Here is a 24016-nt window from a genome sequence, read left to right as displayed (position 1 = left end):
GCGCACATGCCAATTAGGGTTTTGACCTCCGCTCCACCCCCTGTCCGTCCCCGAAGGTCAGGAGGACAGAAAAGCCTTCCCCGACGCCGCTTACAAAGCCGCCGGTGAGGCAAACAAAGGGTTGCGACTCGCTGGCGCCTGCGGAGGCCGCCCATCGCTTCCGCCCAAGGAGGGGCACACCACAAGGCCACAAGAAGGGAGGGGGGTCATCGTCCTGACGGGTTCATCGGCGCTGTCATCATTACACTTCTATTCCCCTCAACTTTTCCTGTTGCCTCTCCGCCTTCATTTCTCCCTTTCCCCCATCGCAATCCTATCATATCCCTCCCTCTTGCAATTCCCCTCACCATCGCCATTCTCCTTATCCCCATCTTCCACTGCCCCTCTCCCTAATATTTTCTATTTGCCCACTGCTACTCCTCCACCTCCATTTCACCCTTCCCCTTCCACTTTTCTTTCCTACCATTTCCTTCTGCTCTAATCTTATCTCTCTCTACCTCACTGATGTTTTTCTCCTTTCTCCTTCTGCTACGCTCACCTTCCCCTACCCATCTCCTTCCTCTCATTCCCCTCACAATAGCCCATTCTTTGTCTCCCTTACCTAATCGCCCCCTCATGTTCGACTGCTTGAATCCCACTCCCGACGGTCTAAAGCAGGCTTCGCTGCGTTACGGCCGCGTGCACCGGTTGAAACGTCCCACAGGAACATTTTTTTAGTTGGGCTGCAATTCTTTTGATGCTCTGGGTTACCTTATCAGCTTTTCTATTACGAAAGCATGTGTTGATCTGCCACGCCCCATGCTTGTTATATTTAGAACGCAAGTAGGGAAGAATCAGTTCCTTTAATCCAACTTTCATCACTTCGCATTCTTACAATTTGTGCTCAGATGAATGCAGTAAAGTAAGTCTTGATGCACAAGACTTCTGTCCGTTCTTTGGGAATACATATAAATACCGACCAGCTTATCTTTCAATTTTCTTTTTTCATTTCATGCAATTTAGTACGATAATACCATAAAAGACCACGTATAATATGTCTTTATCCTCTTCTACACTCAATTTTATCCTTTTTTGCTGACACACCGAGACATACAAAGAATGTTTGGACCTATAGCCTGAAAAAGGCTAGTTGCGGACCCAGTGAAAAAAATTAAACACATAAAATAGTATGAAATCATTAGCGGCACTTCAATCGGACATGTCAAACAAAATTAATGGACAATCCATTGGTGTATCCTTAGTGGATCCACAGAAACTTGGAACCACAATGCATTGATGGTTACGTTACAACTCAATTCTCTGGGGCAGAGCCATGTACGTCCACAGAAGTAAGGTTGGCAAGAGTTATGCAGTTTCATTTCGATGGGAAAGATCATTAAAGTAAGCAAAGAGTGCATGCGTAGCAAAAGGGCAAAGAGAAAGAACACTGTATGATCGCTTATGACATACCTCCATTTTTAACTGGTCCATTTTGTCTTTTTTTTTAATACAGTAGGACACATCATCTTAGGAACGTTTTCTCATTGGTCTTCTGTATTCAATTCTTTTGGACGCTTTGTACCACTTAGTCATTCCAGCCACTCCCAAAGTATAAGCAACTAAAGCTTTCTGTTCATACAGGTTCCAAGCATTTCTGCGCCTAAAGTTTATAATGTGATGCTGGTTTACTAAACACCTGCTTTCTTTTTCGTCTCTCTAGGGAATCTTTATGTACATGACAAACATGGTCAGGTATGGCCACTTGGTGAACCCTGAAACATTTGACATCAGGCAGAAGAACCCAGACTTCTATGAAATATACAGCAACCAAAAGGTATGTATGAACATGAATTTCTCATTGTTAACGAAAACTGCAGTGTGAAAATGACTTGGTCTGTCGGGCATGCGTATGATTGCAGCATATGGCACAGTGAACTCAATTCTTTATATGGAATGTTTGTTACATAAGCAGAATCAAAAAGCCTTTGTTTACAAAACACTTAAAGCAGGATAAGTACTTTCAAGTCACCTAAATTTATGAAGTCCTTCACTGGTCATCCTTTTACACAGAATAGAAGGGCACTGAATTTTCTTCTGTTTCTGCCATAATTTTGGGTCACATTTGGGCAGCTTTGCAGCTAATGTTGTTACCGAGTGGGTTCCCTTACTACTTCAATTTATGCGTGTGTGTGTGCAGTTTTTCCCCCATCTTTTAAACTCGAGATTTTACGCCTTTGCAGGACTGGGAGCAGCGCTACATTCATGAGAATTACACCAAGGTTCTCGATCCCACGTTCAAAGTTGATATGGTAATATGCGAGACATTTTAACCCTTTTGTATGGTCATTTTCGTTAGGAGTTGTCTAACCCCAGTTTGTATACTTTCCAGCCCTGTCCAGATGTATACTGGTTCCCTGTGGTGACGGAAACTTTCTGCAATCATTTAATTGAGATCATGGAAAACTTTGGACAGTGGTCCAGCGGGACGAATGAAGTGAGGGAGCCTTTGAACATTCCAAAGTGTGATATGCGAATAACGTATTGTAGCACCAAAATAGTTTAAAATTATCAAAAGGTGCCACTGCTGGTTAGGTAATCAGTTAGTATTCTGTTAAGCAAGCTAAAGCCAGCATGTGTTCAGCTTCAAGCTGCATTTCTAATGCTGTAAGTTTGAGTTACATGGATCGCATCTATGCACTACACTTGAAAAAAAGCGTTGCAAGGTTTATGGAAAGTTGAGTTACTGAACTCTCCCTGTACTGGTATGAATGACAAAATTACAAAAGAGCATTTGCATCAGGTATGCATTGCCCTACAGCACTAAGAGAATGTCGGTGTCAGTATTTATTTGCTTGATTTCTGCCATTTTCACGACTGAGGTCTTACGCTCGGTACCTTTGTTTTTAAGTTTGCCAACTCCGCTCCGTTTTTTTTTTTTTTTTTTCCAGGACGAAAGGCTCGCAGGTGGCTATGAAAATGTCCCCACTCGAGACATCCACATGAACCAGGTCGGCTTAGAGCAGCACTGGCTCTTCTTCCTCCGAGAATACATCAGGCCTGTGCAGGAGAAAGTCTTCGTGGGGTACTTCCACGACGTGAGTAGCCATCAGTAGCATGCACAAAGGGCATATGCAATGGGAACTTTCACATCGGCCGTTTCATCGGGTTAAGTTGACATAGTTGTGTAGTGGGTGCACGCATACCCTTATCTTTCCAGAAGCTTTTTTCTAATCTGCTAATCCGCAGCTTGAAAAGTAGAGTGTACTGGACAAGATTGAAATTGGAGGGAAAATTGTGAGGCATATTACAATGTGCTTGTTAAAAAGCAAGACTAAGCTAACCTTGAAGCACATGTTGAGCATATTTATCTTGTATCCGTGATAAATAATATAAATGCTAATTAATCTAATGTAGGAATCTCACTTCCCCTTAAATGAGCAGATCTTACAAGATTTTTAGTGTTCAAAATTGTGCATTGTGATTGTTTGCTGCAAATAATTTTCTTGTACAATGTAGCCACAAGCTGCATGTGCTCTTAACTCTGCCATTGTGTGCTGGCTGCAGTAGTTCTTCCTCACGACCCTGCATTGTCTTTTCAGCCTCCGAAGGCTATCATGAACTTTGTCGTCCGATACCACCCACAGGAGCAATATTTTCTGCGCCCCCACCACGACTCTTCGACGTACACAATCAATATTGCTCTGAATACACCACACGTAGACTATGAAGTAAGTGGCCATCCTCAGTAACGCCTTGTGATATTTGCTTCGCTAGTACCAAGTGTGCTTTTGCTTATAGCCACTTTTTACACATTCTAGCAACAGTGATCTGTGTTGTGTTTCTGTGTCCTGTGGCAGTGCTGCACTTCTGCACATTGCCAGTTCTTTCTTTGTATTTTATTTAAAAACCATGAATGTAAGTATTTAGCCCTACTATTTCTTAACATTTTCTTCAGCACTGCCTTTCCAAGCATGATCTTGTTGCCAGGGGCAGCTTCATCTTCAGTGCCCTTACTCTAAGAAATTGGAAAGAGCAAACTGAGTTTTTCGCATCAGCATTTCGTCGTTTTCGTCTCACTTTCACCTGTCACCCTGCTGAACTGTGGGGCCTTCTTTTTTGGGAAACACAACGTCTCAATCTTTCTGGCCCACTTTTCTGGCAATAAAAATTCATTTATTTAATCTCTCTAACGCTGTTCTTTTTTATCATCCGAGCGCTTACTGAGTGCTCTCTGTTGTGCTTCATCTACTGCCTGTTTATTTATTCACCACCGGTTCCTTACAGGATGGTGGGAGCATTGAGTCGAAGGTCTAAAGAGGATTGTAATGTAATTTTGGAGCAAGTGCAGTTAAGAACGATAACGATACATGGCTATCATAAGAGAGATTACATGATATAGGCACGATAAACAGCACAAAAACAGTTTTTAATGGGATTCATCAAGTGGCGAGTCATTTTGTGTGAACAAAGACGTCTCGCTTGCGTCTCTTCTCAGGGCGGTGGCTGCCACTTCCTGAGGTACAACTGCAGTGTGATTGACCTGAAACGGGGCTGGACTTTGATGCACCCTGGCCGCCTGACCCACTACCACGAGGGCCTGCCAGTCACCAAGGGCACCCGCTACATCATGGTCTCGTTCGTGGACCCCTGAGGACGTCATCCCTCCACGTCACGTGTGCCTGCTGCGATGGAGCGGTGTGGCTTCAACACCACTCGGTGTAAAGATGGCCGTACGAGCTCCATCTGTTCTGCTGTCCAGTGGGTCACGTGCCACTTAAACTGTCATGTGATCGCTCTTTGAATCTTGAAGCCAGCCACAGCGTACTCATGCGAGGCATGCTGAGTGCGTGCTTGGAGAGTTTTGTCAACGAGCACTGCCTGGAAGCTGCTTTTTGTGCAGCCAGCTTTAAGTTTCTCGACAAGGATGTTTCTCGTTTCGCGTAAAAAGGTTTCTCGTCAAAAAGTGACAAGCATCATGCTTCTGTTTTTATGTGCCCTTTATTTTGACACACTAACGGAGAGGTCGGCAAAGCAGACAGGCTCATTGTCTGGGATACCTTAATTGTGCAGAGAAGCCACACTTCATACATGTGCCTTCATGACCGGCTGAAATCAACTGGTTTGTATGATTACACAGTTAAAATTTTTGTTTTGAGTCTCTTGTTTTACTTATGTCTTGGTTTTCTGGACGTCCGCATGTTAATCCTCACCACTAAGGCTTTACTGAAATTCATATCAATTTGTGGCAAAGTTATCATTTTACATGGAAGACATTGCCACATGTGTGTAATTTTTTATCTAACTTCGTGAAGCGGTCCTTGATTTTCTTTACCCTGAGCTTTGGGCATGGGTCTTTTTTATGAGACATTGCAGTCTATAAATAATGCATCTTTTTACAAGTCTTGAACAAATATTTGATATTTCTGCCCCAGTGTCACATTAAGGAAACAGCTGCTGCTTTTACCAGCAATGCCTCATTTAATTAAGCATATTCAATGCCTACTTAATTGTTCTGGTGGTTCATTGACTGTTTCTTGCTCTTCAGTGAATTGTAGATGTTGCCAATTTTATGTCTAGTCACGCTTCTTTTGTATGAGATGTCCCGCTTTTTATATCTCATGTGGGAATCTGCAAAGACTTAGTCACATCAACCTTTTTAATGTGCCATTATGTACTAGCATCAATGAATTTTCTGTCTTTTTTGGCCCACTACAGCAAAGCCCTGCTAACTCACTGTCAAGAAATGCGGGGTGGAAAAAAGTACTGCTAAACAGAATGTCGAAATGAGGATGCTGTAGAAATATTTAGTCCACAATTAGGGCATTCCAAAACTTTGCTTTGTGTATCTACTGTGCCAGTTAGAGCGTTGTTTCATAATGTCAATTGAACTACCGAAATTTGTAAGCTCAAAACAGGATGTCAGTGTAAGCCCAACCCACCCCATTACACAGGGGTATAAAGTGTGCAGGTGGTTGTTTTTAGCTACGGTTGTGGCCCATGAATACCATCTCTTTTGTGATCACTATGCAAAGGGTACTGGGTTTTTTTTTTCATTGGGAAAAAGAGAAAAAGGAATCGGTTAAACAAATTGTGCAGCCCTAATTTTTCATAAATGGGGCATATGGCACATACACTGCTTTTTCTTGTAAAAGCTGATACCACTCTATCTACCCCCTTCTTCTAACAACGTTTATAGGAATGTTTATTGCACCTTATTTTTCTCCGAAAAACATACTTAGGTTTGGTTTATAAACCTGCCCTGAATACATCACTGGCGACATCACAAAACGCACGATGTGGCTGGAAATTGAAATTTTGGCTTGAAACTTTTTTGAATCTTTTGAATAAAACAAACTTGTATTTTGTCTCCACGGCCTCTCAAATAAAATCTTAACTTTATCATTTTTATCAAGCTTCACAAATTGATGTTCATGGGAAGTCTGTCTTCTTATTTTTTGCATGCTTGGTGGAAGATATGCTTTTAAGTGTTAGAATGAAATGTTAGCAGTATATTCAGTAGAAAAGTGTTACTATGGCTCAGATGTAGTTAGTATCTTGCATTGTGTTCCACAGTTTATGAGAGGGGCTTATTGAACATGTGACATAAAATGAATGATGCTAGTTATTATGTTTTTACAATAATGTTTCTGTTCTTTGTGCCTGAACATTTCTCCCTTTTATTTTATGCACTAGTTCAGTGGCACTGTTAGCAGAACAAGGCTCATTGTTGAATGACAGATGCCTGGCCTGAGAGCTGTAGTTTTCACTCAATTTGCATGTTTATTTTGGGTCTGTGTATACAATCCAAGCAATTTAACTGTTTCATTTTTCAAAGGGTTGTTCACGTGTTAATGTCCATCAAGGTCTGCAATTGCTGTTAATCTATCTTGTAAGTGCCAAACCTTCATGTTGAAAGTGTTCTTCAAGAAGCAATACTTTTTTTCTCTTTTATGCCGTTTGCATCCAAAAAGTGGTGCATTGTTTGTTTGTTCGATAAAACATGTCCTCTTTTCTGGCAGTAGCCTAGTCTTTCAATACTCAAAGGGCTTATAGTTGGAATAGCAAAGGTGGCAACAAAACTTCAGCAACGGTTTTCAGCTGGCATTTCTCTTTTTAACAAGTGCTGCTTCCTTGGAATCGTAGCTATGATGCTTCTTGACGGAGGAGCATGAGATGGGATGAGTTGCAGCCATATTTCTGACTTCACTCCTGCGCATAATCTGAAAAGAAATTGGACAGATTGCTTAATCACTCGCACTTATTGTGTCCTATTTTCGTGATTGTATGTTGGTGCCATGCGTGGACAAAGTTGCAAGCAAGAATGTTAGTGTCAGATTAGCGAGATACTCAACATCGCTTTTTATCATTTATGTGTGCTTTAAAATTTCATATGTGGCTATTGCTGCTTTTCCCAAGTTTTTTCTTTGAGCCTAGTGCTCAAGCGCACAGTTATCGCTTCACTCTTGTTCCGGTGCTTTCGTCTAGACTCAGTATCTATGCCATATGTTCGACATGCTGCTTGGAGGAGTATTTTGTACAACCAAAAAATAAAGCTGTTTTCGCTGTGTTCTTTTATTTTTTGGCCACTGCCCCTTTCTTTCATTCATTTAGATGTGTTTTAGTTTTCTTTTGTCGTTACATACATAGACTCGGGAATGTAAGCTCTCCGGGGGAATGGTGCAAGCAATGTAATTTGTAGGGACAGAAACATCATAGAGTGGGACTCCTTAATACCTTGAAACTACTTTATCCTATCTTTATATTATGATTCCACATGTTAGTGGTGTACAAAGTTGTGCCAAGGGCTTTTTTTTTTGCTGTTTCAAGTTGTTATTTGATCACCAAATTGAGCAGTTTTGTTTATTTAGAAGGCTACTCTCTGCAGTCCACATTTATCAACGGTCATGCCATATTGGCATTGGGTTTTCTTGCTGTCTAAAAAATGCTGTATGCTGTGTGTCTGCGTGCGTGCGTGCGTACATTTGTGTGTTTTGGGAGGAGGTTAGAGGGGAAGTTTTTTGCTATGACGACGTATCGCTACAATGAACAGCTTAATGCGTTGGTGCTCATAAGAAATGATGGAGAATGCTCACACCAGTCCGAAGCAGTCAGAAGAGTTTCTGAAAATGAGAGTCTCCGTTGGGCTACATAAGTGGTCTGTCTGTCGTTCCCCCGATCTGCCACCCAGCCAAAGTGAAAGACTGCCTGAATACAAAGTGTAGAAAAAGGGGTTGAAGAATAAAGTGACAAATAAAAAGTAGCTTCGAGTGGCTGCGTTCCTCCTCTGGCGAACAAGTTTCGAATACTTACCGTGGAAACTTTTCTGAGAGCCTATACGCCTCGAGCGCAGCCTGTAGGCGCGCCACTGAAATCCCCCTAGCGGCCCGTTTTGAAAGCAGCCGCGGGAGTCCGCGCCCCGCTCCCCAGTACCGCCGCTGCTCTTGGGGCACGTTCACGACTGAGATTTACCGTTTGCGGGCGTTTGAAATCCATGTTTATGTGGAGCAGTCACTCTGTTCGCAAATGGGGTGTGTTTACGAGAGTGTAAATGTTTCTGACGCGATCTTAGTGTGGTATATTCGGTCTGTATAAGCGCCAGGTGTGTGCCACAGGCCAGCGTTGCGGAACCGGCATATGATGGGGCCGATTGTAGTTACACTGACATGAATTTACTAGCCGTGTCTCCGTAACCACCGGTTCCTCAGATGTTCATGCTACGGCTTTACACTACGATTTAAATCGGTTTTGTGCGCCTACATAATCAGCGGAGCACTCATACCTGACAGCACGCCAGTTACGTTTGCCAATATTATACCTCTGATATTGATCACCACCATTTACAAGCCAGTCTCTGTTAATTCCGGGATTATTCAACCAAAGTACGATGGGCAATGCATGATTATACTCGGGGATCAGCACACGAGAGTCGTCTTGTCGTGAGGTGAGCGCCCGCGAGCATTCATCTGCTACATATATCCTCTGCGGAGCAGCGTGGAGACGGGCTTAGGCTATAATCCGCGTCCGCGACTAAATGCTTCTCGAAATATCGTCATATGGCACAGGGAGCGTGCAGAATAAAGCAGAAACTGAAATCAGAGGGCCCGGCCTTATCACATACCACACCCTTCCAACGACACCTTTCATCGCTTAATTGTTGAGCAGCCTACCCTGTATACTTCCAAAAATGCGTCCGCAGTACGATCAGCTCTTCGTTGAAGTAGAAAAACAAAAGGAAAGTGAATGCGAGATTTGTGTGGGATTACTAAACCGTTCATTGCTTGATTCCGCTCCGCATTTGTACACAGCGTCCGCCTCCCCTCCCCCACACCGATGTCTCGCGAGAAAGCAGTGCATTTCGCGTATAGTTGGTCTAGTGAACTCTACCTGACTGAAGTTTCGACGAACGTCTTTAGCATGTCAGAAGCTGCACTGTTTTTTTTTTTTCATTTCTGTTAGAGCTATTATGTTTCTTAATTCCGCACTTGCACAGCATTTTTTCCCGTGGTTTCATTAACTTGCCTTGGTTCTTGCTATATGGCGTGTGTGGGCACATATTTAACGACGCCCAGGCTTGGAATTTACTTAGCATTTTCGCATGGTTTATATTCTTATAAGGCATTAGTTATTGTCTGGGATTGGGTAATCACATCCCCGAAACACATTTTTCTGCGACGTATAAATTCGAAACGAAGCAGCGTTCGTTGTCCACGCTGCAAAATGAAGCCAACCTCTCATTGTGCCAGTATCAGGTCTAAACGAGGCGACTGTAGAATTCATTTGTGCCTGATCTTTTGGAGGTGACATATGGGTGATATGCTGCTGTTGTCGCCGACGCCCGGAAGAGCGGCGACGAAGCGCGCCAACCGCGTCCCCGGGTAGCTCTTGCAGACGATCGCGTACTCTACAATAGACGCAGCTGCTTTTTAAGTGACCTAAGCGTACTCTTTGCCTATAGACGTCACCATAACAAGTTTTTTTTTTTTATGGCGCGGAAAGGCGAAAAGAAGCGAAGTAGAACCAAAACACTGCACGAGCCCCTATCAGCCACGCAGCGCAAATCCCGTCAACGCCGCGGAGAAGCGGCGGCAGGCGGGGCAGCGATCGCGAAGCTCGAGGCGTATTGTGCTGAGGTTAACAGGGTGCAGTTTATCTTTGTGGCTGAGCCAGCGGCATTTCTGGCACACCATTGGCCCAGATACTGCTGTCCACAAAGTGCTCTAGAACAAAGTTTTAAAGACGATAGTCTTTCTTGGGCTACTTTAACCCAGAAATTTTGGTCTGTCTATTTGTCTGTCTGTGACTCGATTCAGCCACCTGTCTGTATGTCTGTCTGTGACTCGATTCAGCCACCCGGCCAAAGTAAAATAGGTATTGCGCAATAGTCTTATATACTCGCAGCCAAATGTAAACGTCTAAGCCCGGTTTATATGTTTATACTTGTCAAATTTGTTGAACAAGAACAAAACGTGACGCAAATATAAGACAGGAAATTAGTACACAAGGGATGTTTGCAGTGTTCTTTTATTAAACAATTCATGGATGCTTGGTTTTTCGATAGCAAATGATATCGTACATCTACTGCAGGAAACCTCCGCCTGCTGTTGCCCGCGCCACCTCCTGGCAGCATATGAAAAATCACGCGGCAACAGAAACGAAAGGCTCCACTAGCTAGGTTCCACGTTCTGCTTGGAACGCACGTGCAGCATGACCACGTGATTTTATAACCGTGAAGTCGGCCGCCTCGATCCACGCGCGTCTCCGCCGTACTGCAGCGCTGGCATCGAGGAACCCGGCCTGTAGCAGTGGAACGCGGTAAATTCAAATCGCCTTGAGCAAACCTTTAGTGTGTTTACCTTGGGATGAGCGCGACGGTACAGAAACAGCATGAGAGGTGAGCGGGAAAGCAAAGGGGGGCATTTCCTTGGCAAATGTTTACAAAGACTATCGTCTTTTGACGACATTTGCAGTGAAAGGAGCAGATAAGCGGCCAATTTTCTGTTTGCTCCATTAGGTGTTGCAATCAATGGGGTTATTCAATCTCATGATGGGTAATTACTACTGATCAACTTCCGAGACATCTGTCCCCAAAATGCAAAACTATCTCCTGCCCGACTGCTCAATGGTCTCCTCCAAGATAACTTGGCCTCAACTCCACAAGGTACTATTATAGACAGATGCTTCTCAACGTGAGGAAAAATCCGGGATATGTATGTTTTCTCTCTTTCTTAAGTGGTCCTTTTCGGTTCCTAGTTTCATCCCCATATTTTATGCGGAATTCTTGACGTGTTTTGGCCCTACGAAACTGGGATATATCGATGTCGCCTGCATTCATAATTTCAGATTCCCTATCCATAGGCTTGCTTAGCCCTTTGTTTTCCGAAAGACACTCCCACGGACGTTTCGATCACTCCTGCCACCCCGTATTGCTGAAATTCACCTTCTTTGGGTTCGTGTTCATGCGGGAATCACTTTTAACGAAGCCGATGACTCATTAGCAAGGATAGCACTGCCCGGTTCTGTTGTTGACGTCATTGTTCCAACTGCTTTAATAACCGCTGCTAGGTACTGTAGGCAGTTGAAGCTTCAAGAGCAGCATGAATCAGTTTTACTGTCGTCGAGGGCTTTCTTCCATCTAAAATTCCCGTGCAAACGTGCTTGGTGCCTTTCACGCGACCTAGGGGTGATTATTACGAGCCTTCGTTGTCGTGTATCCCAATTGAATAGGTACCTACACAGGTCCCGTCTGACGCAAACTGCTCTGTGCAGTTACTGCAATAAATACGAGTCTGTCGACCACTACCTTTTGACCTGTCGACGATTTTCAAGCCTCAGACATCAGCTCCTTGAGGTGCCATTCCATGACCTGGGGATAGTCTTATCAGTGCCGGCTATCTTATCATTCGGCGCTTCAGAACCGGGGTTCTGCCGCCGGGATGTTTGCTCTGCCCTCCTACGCTTCATTGAGAATTCCAGTCGATTCGCAATGTAATTCGATTCTTTTCCTGCGGCACCTCGTGTATTTCTTCAAAAGTATACATTTCTGTATCTTTTTTATTTTATTTCGTCATTACTATTTTCTCATCTCGGTTATTCACCTAGAGCATAAACACAATTTTGAAAACCGTCTAAATAATTTTAGACGGTTTTAATTTTAGACGGTTTAAAATATTCGTCGGTTTAGAAAACCGTCTAAAATTTAATAATTTTAGACGGTTTAAAGTAAGAATCCATTTTCTTTTTTATAATGACCGCTGGTTGGCTGATCCCCTGATTGAGTGTGTTTTAATAACAGGAACAACGACGGCGGAATCCTGTCTCTCCTCCTCGCCCCACCCTTTCTTACATTTCGTGCCGAAATTCCGCGCGGAAACGTCTGAACTCTACACACGAATGCTAGGGCCTGATCTTTTGTCTACTCCGCCACTTCGCGCTGCGAGGGGTGGAGGAATCGTCCGAAATGCACGGCGCTGAACGTCACGGGCGAAGACGGAACGCTACAACGATGGAGTGCCTCATTGTCAAACTTTCCACTCGAATACCCGTATTAAGATATGCTAAATGAAGTTAGCTCAATGATCGGTAGCGGAAAGGTGGACACGATGAAACTTGGGCAAGCCTTGGCCAGCAATGCCAACCTCATCAAAATCTGCGGTGAGTTTGCATCACGTTGGAATCACGTTGGTTGGAGTTTGCCACTGAGTTGGAAGTCGTAGCAGAATACAACGACCTCGCCATCAAGATGGTGACCGAACTTCGCTCTAAAATTGTCTTGATAGAACCAGTCTTGGTAAGAACCCTGGAAGCGCCAGTCGGCAACGTGATTCTCGTCAGTCGAGAACGCATGCCAACGACGTGACTGTTCTAGCGTGCCAACGACCGGTGTACCCCGGATGCTCCCGGTCCAGTCGGCGCCAACAGCGGCGCCAATCGGTGCTGGACTGCGGGAAAAATACGTTGCAGCCGAGTCGGTAGTAAATAAATAAAAAAAAAAACATTCTCTTAAAAACGGTGCTGAAGAGAGGTGAGATAAAATAAATCACTTATACAAAAGATGTCGGCTTGTGCTGTTTTAAGTAGAACTGAAAACAAAATATTAGAACACGCTGTCCCAACAAATGGTGCGCAAACAGTGCGAACGGACGTAGATTGAAAAGAACGAACTTACATTGCATTCATCACAGGTGGAGCGGGTGGGAGGGGAAGAATGTGAAGGATCGGTGGAAGAGAGGAGGGAATGTTACGTGGCAAGGACACGCAACAAATCCAACAGACGCCCGGCAATCTTTTGTTTCTTATCAGGTGGGTTTACACTTATGTTGCCTCGACGAGCGTTTGGTATAATTTCAGTAATTCCAACACCTGGAAAGCTCCGGATGAGATTATGTATCTTCACCGGATGCCACAGCGATGCCCAATAAGTGAATACTGCCACCATCTGGACACGGCTGGGCCTCTGTTCTAGCCTATCAATCAAGGTCAAGCTGTAAGAAAAATCGAGTGGCTTAGAACACTGCGACAACCAAGCTCATCTCTAACGTGAAGGCTACCGTTTAGAAAGTAAATAAAATATTAGGACAGTTTTGTTATGACCAAACAACTTGTTTATTAGCCCAGCAGAGTCTGGGAGGTTGAACATGACATCAAACTATTTTTTACCTGCTTTATTGCTGGCGTGTTTGCGCCGTTGAGCTATAAGCCAACGTTTCTGCAAGGCACTCTCCTCTAAAACAAGTGGCACGGTTTTCACAAAGCCATTTTCGTGCCTATTGTGTTGAGTTGAGCTCGTATTGTCGCAATCGGACGTCGTGGTCCATTCCTGTACAGGGTTCAGGGTGGGACATGTCGACATGGGTGCCACGTAGTCTGTGCAATCCCTTCCTTCAGTAAACAGCAACAACAGTGCAATCAGCTTGCAGTTGCCTTGTATTACTGACTCGCGGGCAATACTGAACATAAAAACAGGAAGATTCATTTCCTGTTGTCTTTAAACGTGAGGCATTGTTTGTCATAGCAGAAAGAGCACTTGCAGCCGTTTGTTTGGTGCTTTACGCTAACAAACGCTGTTATGACACTTTCATGCGCACGTGAGATACAAAACCAGATAAGCAGGCCTTTGAAACGAGTTTGGCAGCCGAAACAAGCTTTGAGGTAAAATGGGGCCACCTTGATTCTGCCTAAAATGACCGGGAAGCACAGAATGTGTTTGTCAATGTCAACCACTGCAGACAGTATTCAGCTGTGTGGCATAGTTATGGTGTGGTGAGCTTCACCGGAACGGCCACTGTGCAGCTTATCGGTGGCTTGAGGAAACTTTTTTATTAATATTTTGGGTCGCGCAGACCGTGTCAGCAACGAAGCAGTGCCACTCCTGCCCATGCAACATCACAGCCTCTTTTCCACAGCTCTTCAACTCAGATGCCGTGATATCGATTTGTTTTCGTAACACACAACTCCTTAGAAAACGCCTTCCAAACTCCCCTTTTACTCGTTACACGGATGTCTCTCCGCACCACCAACAGGCTTCCCATGCTGCGAGCGTCACCGACCCCAACGGTGCAGAACTGACGGCCGCTACAGTTCGCACGACATCTATTGAGACAGCAGAATAACTTGTCATCGCTTATGGCCGCCAGCACTCGAAAAGACTACCACCTCACTATAATGGCAGACTCCCAAGCCGCCTGCCGCAACTTCCTACTAGGTCGCGCGGCCCTCAAAATTCTGCAAAGTGTGCGCCAGCTTCCGGAAATTCACATTACCTGGAGTTCATACTCACCGGGCCGTTTCTCAAGAAAACGAAGACACGCAGCCCTTCCGCTCTCTCAAGCCCGCTACTCTTTCGTTTACAGACATCCTCGCCCACTACCGCCACGAACGACGACAGTTCCCACCACCACACACCCTTGTTATCCAGAGCCGAGGCGACTGCATTTCTCCGACTTCAAACAAATTCCTATCCTCACGCCACTCTCCTTCATGCCATGTACCCCACCATCTAATGCGCTACCTGTAATTTCTGTTCCCAACCTGGTGCCCTGTACCACATGGTATGGAAGTGTCAGAAAACCCAATCACTTTCTTTCAATCCTAACCCAACGTACGGGCAGTGGGTGGGCCAGCTGGCCAGCACCGACCACTCAGTCCAGCGTAGCCTGGTGGAGAGGGCCATGGGCAGCCAGCGGGGACGAGGGCTTCCCGGACTAGAGGAGGCCCCGCACCGGCCGGGCGCTTAACCATCAGTTCCTGAAGCTCGTCTAAATGAGGTTTAGCCCTAACGTCGAATCGAATGTCTTTTTTCAGTTAACTAAACATTGTTAGCATCGTTGTCGTCTGTTGTCCTTTCTAAAATAGGCGAAATGTTTCATTTGCACTGAATAATATTTACTTATATCAAGTGTTCCTCCAGTGCTAATAATTGGGGAGACGTTTTGCGTGAATATCCTATAATTTTTCATTTTGGTAGTGCTGCTTAAGATGCCAGAAAGATAAGCGGCGGTGGCCAGCAAAAAGACCACTTCGCAGTTAAAGTGACAGAACCTTAAAAACGTTTTCTTTACGCTACGGGAGTTACATAAACATATCAGGAGTTTTTTTTTCTCCTCATGTCCTTCAAGTTGAAAATTCCCTATCATGGTTGTTCTGATACGGACGCTGTTTTTATAGATTTTACAAAGGCCTTCGACCGTGTGCCTCACAAACGCTTACTTCTAAAAATAAATAGCCTAAACCTTGATTACAATACAACGAGATGGATTGGTGAATTCCTAACTAACCGTACGCAGTCTGTTAAACTAAATAACTACATTTCCCGTCCTATTCTCGTCACATCAGGCGTCCCACAGGGCTCTGTCCTCGGGCCCCTTTTGTTTTTGATTTATATCAATGACATCGAAACTGGCATAACATCTTCCATTCGTCTTTTCGCGGATGATTGCGTAATATACCGGCAAATAACTAACCCCACTGACGTATCTGCTCTTCAATCTGACCTAACGCAACTATCGAAATGGTGTAACACATGGCAAATGGGCATAAACTTAGGAAAAACGAAACACGTAAGGTTTTCTTGTGCGCTTGACCGGCCCTTAAATCGCTACATTAAATGACAGAGACGTACAATCGGCTTCATCATATAAATATCTTGGAATTTATATAACCTCTGATCTGAGCTGGAACTCACGCATAGAGTACATAACCAATAAATGTTTTAAAAAACTGGGCTTCTTAAAACGTCGATTACACCCTGCGAGCTTGAACACTAAGCCCCTTGCATATACTTCGCTCATTACACCATCGTTGGAATATGCGTCAGTTATCTGGAACCCGCATTATCATTACCTAACAAATTTACTTGAGTCTGTGCAAAGCCGCGCGGCAAGGTTTATCTCGTCATCTTACTCGCGTCATCAGAGCGTATCTGCCCTAAAGCTTTCCTTAAACCTTATGCCACTCGCCATGCGCGGAAAATATAATCGACTGGTTTTCTTCTACTCCGTACTTCACCACGCTTCTTCATCTTCCCAGTTCCACCTTCGAACTGCCAGTTACGTTTCCTCCAGATTAAACCACTCCCGTAAAATGGGACCAATTTTTGCAAAAACAAATAAATACCATAATTCACCTCTTGTCCTGAGCATTACAGAATGGAACACGTTGCCCGAACACGTAGTCTCTTCAACAAACTTGCCATTTTTTCAAACGGCGCTATTATCATATCTACAAAAAGAGTACCTTGCGCAAATAGATGCAGTTTAACTTTATCAATTTCAAGCCCAGTGTTACATGTTCCTTCATTGCTCTGTCTGTGCTATGACTTGGTGTTAAATGCTCAAGTGTGTTAAAGTGTTAAATGCTCAAGTGCTGCCTTGCTCTTTTAAAGCACATTTTGTGTTCATTGTTAGCCTGATGCCAAATTTCTCATGCAAAAATTGTATTGCTTGCCTTGTATAGGTCAATCTTCTATGTTTTTGTTGGTATACTCATCCAATGTACATTATCCGTTCAAGTTTTGCTTTTCTGATCCCCCCTATGTAATGCCCTTCGGGGCTTTTAGGGTATCTAAATAAATAAAAATAAATAAATAGTAAAAGAGAGAATAAATATCGTTAATTTCGATCTAACATGTACCACCAGCAACGTCGCGCCCCGTCCGACCTGAAACTGCACAGCAACGCCGCAGGAAAAAGAGGTGAAGGGCTGCTGCGCCCAGAAAATATATTCTTGAGACTGTGGGTATCACGTAGCCGTACTGCTCATAGCAAGCCTTGATGAAATGGATACTAATACAATTGATGAGCTGAGCAATTCATATGGTAGCAGATCGCCAGAAAAGCTGTTCCAATTTCATTGGTTTGCACATATATGCGCGAAGCAAAGCAAGATCCACCCGGGCGCAGTTCAAAGGAGGCCGCAACGGCTGAGTCTTGCCAGCGCCGCCGCCACACTCTCCACGTTTTCCCGTAGCTCGGCCGAATGCCTAGCGCCGACGCCACACTCTCTCCGCCCTTTCCCGTTCCTCAGCTGCTGCCACCCCGCGCCTTCTCCGTCTACTCAGTTTTCTGTTCGCGGACATTTGCGGCATCTGGTATCCCTTAGCGGCTACAGAGGTAAACAGCCTCACTGTAATACTACTATTCCATTCGTCAAGATAGCAACAAGTGCTGAGGCATATTCTACAGTCGAGCCTGCAGTGATGACTTAATAGGCGTTAATGTGGCATGGGTTCGTTAGAGCGCACTCCATGGCAGATAGCGCCTTTGACACATTAGCGACAGAAGGTGGTTTCGGAGAGTGCCGCTGCTTCCACTCCGAAGGTCTCGGGAAAAAAACAAACAAACAGAATGCGCTAGTGCAGTATCGCCGACGCAGGCTCGATTTTAACACGAAAGTGTTTTATGCCGGGATCCACCAAGATCTGACTGACGTCATGTCCGTCACGGAAATGACATCGCCAGAAAAAGTGTCATTGACACGGCTGCGCCAGGATTCGAGTCGGGATCTCCGTCGCCGCAACGGGAGGTGCCAGACGGTTTACTCACTGCGCTATAAGCTGAATCACGCAAAGCTGTATCAACGGGCTATATGTCCTTCCTAAGGCCTCCTCCATTTAGATGGTACTGCCGTCTACGAGACGTGAAGCGAAGTAGTGCATCACGATGCTACTGAGCGCCGACAGTTGGCGCCAGCTGAGCTCGTCGCCACACAACCGCCTGCCGTACACTCTAAGGCGCAGGAACTCGGTGGTCGCACATTTGCCAAAGCGACGCGCCAGCAGGTCGTCGCTCGCTAAGCACACCCACAAGACAGCTCTACAAATCATGCTCTTTCGCTGCAGCGGACCGTGAGTTCACCAAACGATTCGCTGACAACCCGTTTGGTCTTGTTCGCATGGCTTGCGAGCGCGTGTGGTTTCATTCGGGTTTACGTAGTGCTCCTGCGCGTGCAATCCAGTGTCTAATGTTGATGCGTCTGACGGTGTCATACCGACAAAATATAAATAGCGATGTGCAAGTTCATATCGATGCAGAATAAACATTCAACTGATCCTGTGAAAGCACATTTGACTTTCGTGTTTTACCAATTCCTATATTAAAGCGGGATCAACCACCTTTTGTGCGGACCGTGAGAGAGAGAGAGAGAGAGAAAGCTCTTTATTAGAGGAGAAAGCCGAGAGTTTTGCCGGAATCGTACCACCGACATGCTACTCGGCGGCGGAATGGGTAGGGGAGAGTAGAGAAGGCCCTATAGATACAGGGCAGAAGAAAGAAAAGAGAAGGAGTAAAAAAAAAAAACGGGCATCATGTAGTTTGTGTGAACAGTTCGACGAACGTCATGTTCTCAGCAGTTTAAATCAGTTCAGTGACGCCGATCTCGTCCAGGTATTCAAACAACGCCTTTAGTGCTTTGCGTTGTGCTGAAGGAGTGTGCCAGGGGCCAAGGAGCACTTGTAGGCTGATTGGTCCTGGGCGTAGGTGTTCGATCTTCTGCTCCAAACGGCACCTTGCTAGCATGTAAGCGGGGCACTCTAACAGTACGTGTTCCATGGTTTCTGGCGATCCGCAGTTATCGCAGTAAGGATTCGAGGTGGCGCCAAGTCGAAACAGATAAGTTTTTGTAAGCGCTGCATTGAGTCGTAATCGGTGATACAAAGTTTCTAGTCGGCGCGGAAGCCGCTCTGGCAGCTTAATCCTCATCTCGGGGTCTATGTATTGCAAGAACGGATAATGGTGCTCTGGAAGAGACCAGAGACGGTTCCGCTCCATTAAAACAAGTGCCTTCGTCATAGCTGAGGCATCATGTTTGGTGAAGAAGACCTTCCTCATATTATGCATTTGAAGGCCCCTGCGAGCTGCTTCATCTGCCTTTTCATTTCCTGGAACACCGGAGAAGAGGGATCGCCCATTGGCAAGTGCTATACAGAACAAACAACTCGAAGGTGGCGCCCACAAGGCGTGTTTTAATAACGGCGGTATCAGCTCGATGCATGCCTTTTGAGGCGCGCGCCAAAGCTGCTAAAATTCAGCGCGCGCCGGACCGTTGCGCCCACTGGTGTATTGACGATGCACCGAGGCGAATGGCGCTGCCAGAGTCCGAGCGGTACGGCGTAGGGCGTGTGAAAAGCAGAAAGTTGGTAATATTAACTCTATGGAAATAAACTGTGACCACCTCCTGATGCTCTGACCATGACGCGATGCTCACCCCAGCATGCGGTCTAGAACGCGAGATACTGTATCACCGATTGACAACATCGCACCACATTGTCAGAAACCTTGGGTTTGAAATCACACGACGATGCACGGGCGACGTACGTATCACCAAAGCCGCCTTAACACCTAGCATACTACCTCTATGTCGCCTAGCAACGGGCACTCAGAAGCGACAGCAGCTACAGCCAATGACTGTCGTGCTATTTCCAGTGTGTTCCGTGTTTATACCTTTTATTTTAAACCTAGGATTGGCCCGCGGACCCTTCCCGATACAGAGGGCAGGTCCAAAACCCATCCACCAACCGTCCGTCCGTCCATCCATCAATCCATCCGCCCGCCCGTCCGCCAGTCCATCCGTCCGTATGTTGAAGTGGTCAGAAATTTGGCCTACGACAGATGTTCGTACACGTTCACGTTAAATGTCGTTTTATCTATCCAGTCTCGAGTATCCGCTTAAAGGGATTTACATGTACACCGAAAGCAAACGGAAGCAAACGGTAATCTCAATCACCAGCATTTGAGAAAGGTTTCTCCTAAACCTGTAAAAATCAAATTTCGAGAAGTATTTGTATATCCTAGGTTATAAAAGTGGTCTACAACGGACGTTCGTGCTGGGGTCTGTTGGCTTTCCCTATCCAGTCGCAAGTACCGGCTACAAGGGATTTAAATTTACACCAAACACGCCCAAGATAAATTTTACCGGCGCCATTGCTGAGCGCACAGTATGGGAGCCAACATTTTATTTATATGTATGCAAGTTTCGGCTGCGCGTCAGGTTGCTTGCTTAATAATATTGAATGAAATTAAAAATTCTGTCGTCCAGTGGGATATCTTGCGCGGTGGTGATGGTGGTGGTGGTGGTGGGGGGGGGGGGGGCACTGGAGCGAAAGAAGTAAGAGGGAATCACACCGCCGTACACCCCTCTAACTATGTAGGCTTCGCGGGCGAAGACCCACAGCGAAAGCTGAATAGCTTCGACGTCATTCCTGGGCGTCGTACACTTTTTCAACACAATGAAAAAGAAAACAAGTAAAACCTTTTCTCTTCCCCGAACTGTGTGGATACTGCAAATCACTCAAAATGTGTGCCTTGGCTTGTGCAAGATCCACCGCCGCGGCGCCGCGTACGGAAAACAACCGTACGGAATCGCAGCGGATGGTAGTGGGCGGGCTAAACTTCTGAGACGTGTCCATCGCTTTAAAACACTAAATATCAATTAAAATTTCTAAATTCGATGTACCTTATACCTGCGCTGCACGGCCGCTTCAAAGTCCTTCCGAATGCCTTCGAACCAATTGTCTATCGAGTGGCTTATTGATTGAGTGACTATGACGGGCACTTTGAATGTTAAGTAAGCATTCAACTTTCAATTGGAAGTTGCCGTGTGGTACATATATTATTCGGTTATCTTGTATGTTTAGGATTATGAAAAACTTTATTTGGGCCTGCAAAACGACTAAGCGCCGCGGCGCGGGCCCGCCGTCGTCCAGGGTTTACCCTTACTTGGCGCAGCGCCAACGCTTCCCGTTGCCGGGTCACCTGGTCTGTGCTTTTCGAGCGCACCCCGGACTTGCTGGACGGCCCAGAGTTGAGTGTCCTTGTCGTTACTGCGTGCAGCGTCTCGGAGCTGCGGCGGATAAGTCCCATGATTGAGCTTCGTTTGGAAACCGGGTGCAGTCCCAGAAAATGTGCCACTGGTCTGCCAGACCCACACCACACACTTGGCACACACCCGTCGAATGAAGTTCTGGATGAAACCTGTGCAGCGTTGCCGGAGCGAGGATGGATCCGGTCTGCGGCTTCCGTAGTAGAACTGCCTCCTCCCGGCTCAGGCACTGGGGGGGGGGGAGGCATGACCCGTCGAGCCAGGCAATAGGCCTTGGTGAGCTCGTTGTAGCTCACGAGCCGATCTTTGTTCGCGAACAACCACGGACGGTTGGTCTCGGAGGAGCGGAGGATTAGTGCTCCCACCTCCGAGTGTGCCGCCTCGTTGCGGTTGAGTGCAGTAGCGCATTCGCCCATGTGCGCCGGAAACCACTTGACACGAACTTCTCTGCCCTGGAGCCTGGCCTTGCCGATGATGGCGGCCGCCTTGGCGCAAACGCGACCTTTAGCGTAGTTGCGTACGCACTTTACCCAACGCCACAACCGCAACAACAGAAGCAACTTCCATAGCCTTGGCGGCTAGCGAACCTTCCACTGCGGGGCACCCGTCCATCCTCACAGACCCTCAGCAGGCCTGCCGCTACTACGTTCTCGGCCGCATCCCCTTAAGCTCTCAACATCCTTCGAACTCTAACGACAAGCACCACCACCCAGGTAGGGTGGACTCCTGGGCACGCCTCCCTTGCAGGTGAATGAGGCGGCACGTGGCGCTTCCCGCGAACCCAACTGACGTGCTTCCTTTCCGAGAACAGACGAACTTGGTATGCACTCTACCCAGCCTCCCTCTCCCCCTGAAATATACTGATGTCTTTTCTCACTACGTCGCTTTTGCTTCCACGACCCTCCTCACCGCCCCTCGCTCACTAATTCCGAGGCCCGAACGTAGTGCGCAGTAAGATGAGCGGTAAAAAGCGCAAAGGCTCATGAGTACATTGCCTGCTCTCGCGTAGTCTCGCCACTTCCGGTTCGATGGCTCTCCTGTCTTCCCATAGGCCGGCTGCTTTCACGCGCGCGTGTGCTTGTTGTTTATCTGTTTGCAACGAAAAAAAAAACGCTCATGCATCGCGCATTCACTGAATAAAAACGATAAATCCTACTAGGGGCTCCTCAGAAAGGTAAGCACTCTGCGACAAATAAGCAACACGCCACACGCGCGTGAAAGCCGTCGGCGTACCGGAGGCCAGGCAAGATCTAGAACCGGAAGTGGCGGGAGCAGACGACGCACCCATAAGCCTTTGCGCTTTTTACCGCTCACCTGCAGACCGGCACCAACTCTCTCATACATCTCCCTCCTCCTTTTTCTCATACTTCCGCCCCTCCCGCAATCTCCCCACCACAACAGCCCGTCTCGTATCGTTCCTGCCCATCTTGTGAGCGGTAGGAATGAACACTGACAGTCTTCACGCGGAGAACCAGCTACGCCTGATCAACCGGTCCACCCGGGCTGCGGATGCGCGCGGCTTACCGAAATGAGGACGCTACCCAGCTTTATTTTATTTTATTTTTGTTCAATAAAACGTTTGCCTCCCCTCCCTTTTTAAAATAAAACTGGTGCGACATTTTTTTAAAGAAATTTAATATATTACTTTGGAAAATTATTAACGTTGCTCAGGATGCACATATTCATATTTTACTTGCGTTTTCTGGAGAAGCATGTGAGAGAATTATATCCATGGCCTAATTAGTAAGAATTCAGAGAATAAATGGGGTTGATTCCTCTGTCATAAGAATCGGTAAAACACGAAAGTTAATTTGTGCAACGAAATCTGTGGCTCAGCATGATTTGCGAGTAGGCGGATGTTTTGTGGGTGTGCATGGCGAGGGACGTCCTGCTGGTGGGTCGCTTCGGCAAAGGTGTACTGGCGTCATTTCCGTAATGAATATGACGTCAGAGAAATCTTGGTGTATCCCGGAATTTTACTATAACATTTTCGTGTTAAAATATAAAACCCGAAAACGAACAACCCTAAGTATAACTTACTGTTTAGTACTAAAGGTTGCTTCCCCGCAAGAAGACCCTGTGTGCAGGGGTGCACCCTTTACAGGCCGCTTGCTTCGTTGTACTGGCATCATTTCCGTGACGAATATGACGTCTGTGAAATCTTCGTGTATCCCGGAATAAAACACTTTTATGGTAAAAGTTTGAAAGTGCGAAAGATTTGCTTTTCGATTAATATTTTTGCGGTATATTCCAGGGTGGTACAGATGTAAGCTCTTATTGGTAAAACGATGAAGAAAGTAGGAGGGGAGCACATAAAAAGCACTTTACACCCTTTAGAAGAAATAAAGGAGTTGAAAGGAAAATAAGAGCCAGTTCAAGCGGCTCTAGCGCACCTAGATGTTTCAATATATGTAGGCATACTAGGCGGCACGCAAGTGTGTGCTTTTCTGACATTGTTCTCTTCTGTCACTGCACTCTTTTGACGCGCACATTTCGGCGCGTACTGTTTTGTCGCCTCGCTATATCTTGTCGCGGAGCTATCCTGACAAGTGCAGTTTTGTCTTTGCTCTTTTGAGACGTGCATTTGTGCAATGGGTTGCCTCCCCCCTCCCTTATGAACACAATTACTTCTTCTCATATTCCAGTCTAACTTGCACTACTACTTCTCATCATGTTCTAGATAAGGTTACACCAATTTCTTCAAGACAAGAAACAGCCGAGATTT

General features: G+C 45.9%; 1 protein-coding gene across 2 annotated transcripts in view; it reads left to right on the top strand.

The window, feature by feature from the left end:
* Positions 1-7554, top strand: part of Plod (procollagen lysyl hydroxylase) — a 152119-nt gene extending 144565 nt beyond the window's left edge. For both annotated transcript variants that reach the window (XM_077677024.1, XM_077677025.1), the window contains 6 exons: positions 1700-1813; positions 2220-2288; positions 2369-2473; positions 2928-3074; positions 3579-3707; positions 4475-7554. In XM_077677024.1, coding sequence (XP_077533150.1) covers positions 1700-1813; positions 2220-2288; positions 2369-2473; positions 2928-3074; positions 3579-3707; positions 4475-4630 — 720 coding nt within the window. In that variant the 3' untranslated portion in view covers positions 4631-7554. The remainder of the gene's footprint in view (positions 1-1699; positions 1814-2219; positions 2289-2368; positions 2474-2927; positions 3075-3578; positions 3708-4474) is intronic.
* Positions 7555-24016: the final 16462 nt, after the last annotated feature.

The sequence above is a fragment of the Haemaphysalis longicornis genome, unplaced genomic scaffold, assembly GCF_048455015.1.
Source record: "Haemaphysalis longicornis isolate Haplotype H1 unplaced genomic scaffold, Haemaphysalis longicornis Haplotype H1 scaffold_7, whole genome shotgun sequence".
Classification (NCBI taxonomy): domain Eukaryota; kingdom Metazoa; phylum Arthropoda; class Arachnida; order Ixodida; family Ixodidae; genus Haemaphysalis; species Haemaphysalis longicornis.
Note: the sequence above shows the minus strand (reverse complement) of the source record. Positions and strands in the feature narration are given on the sequence as shown.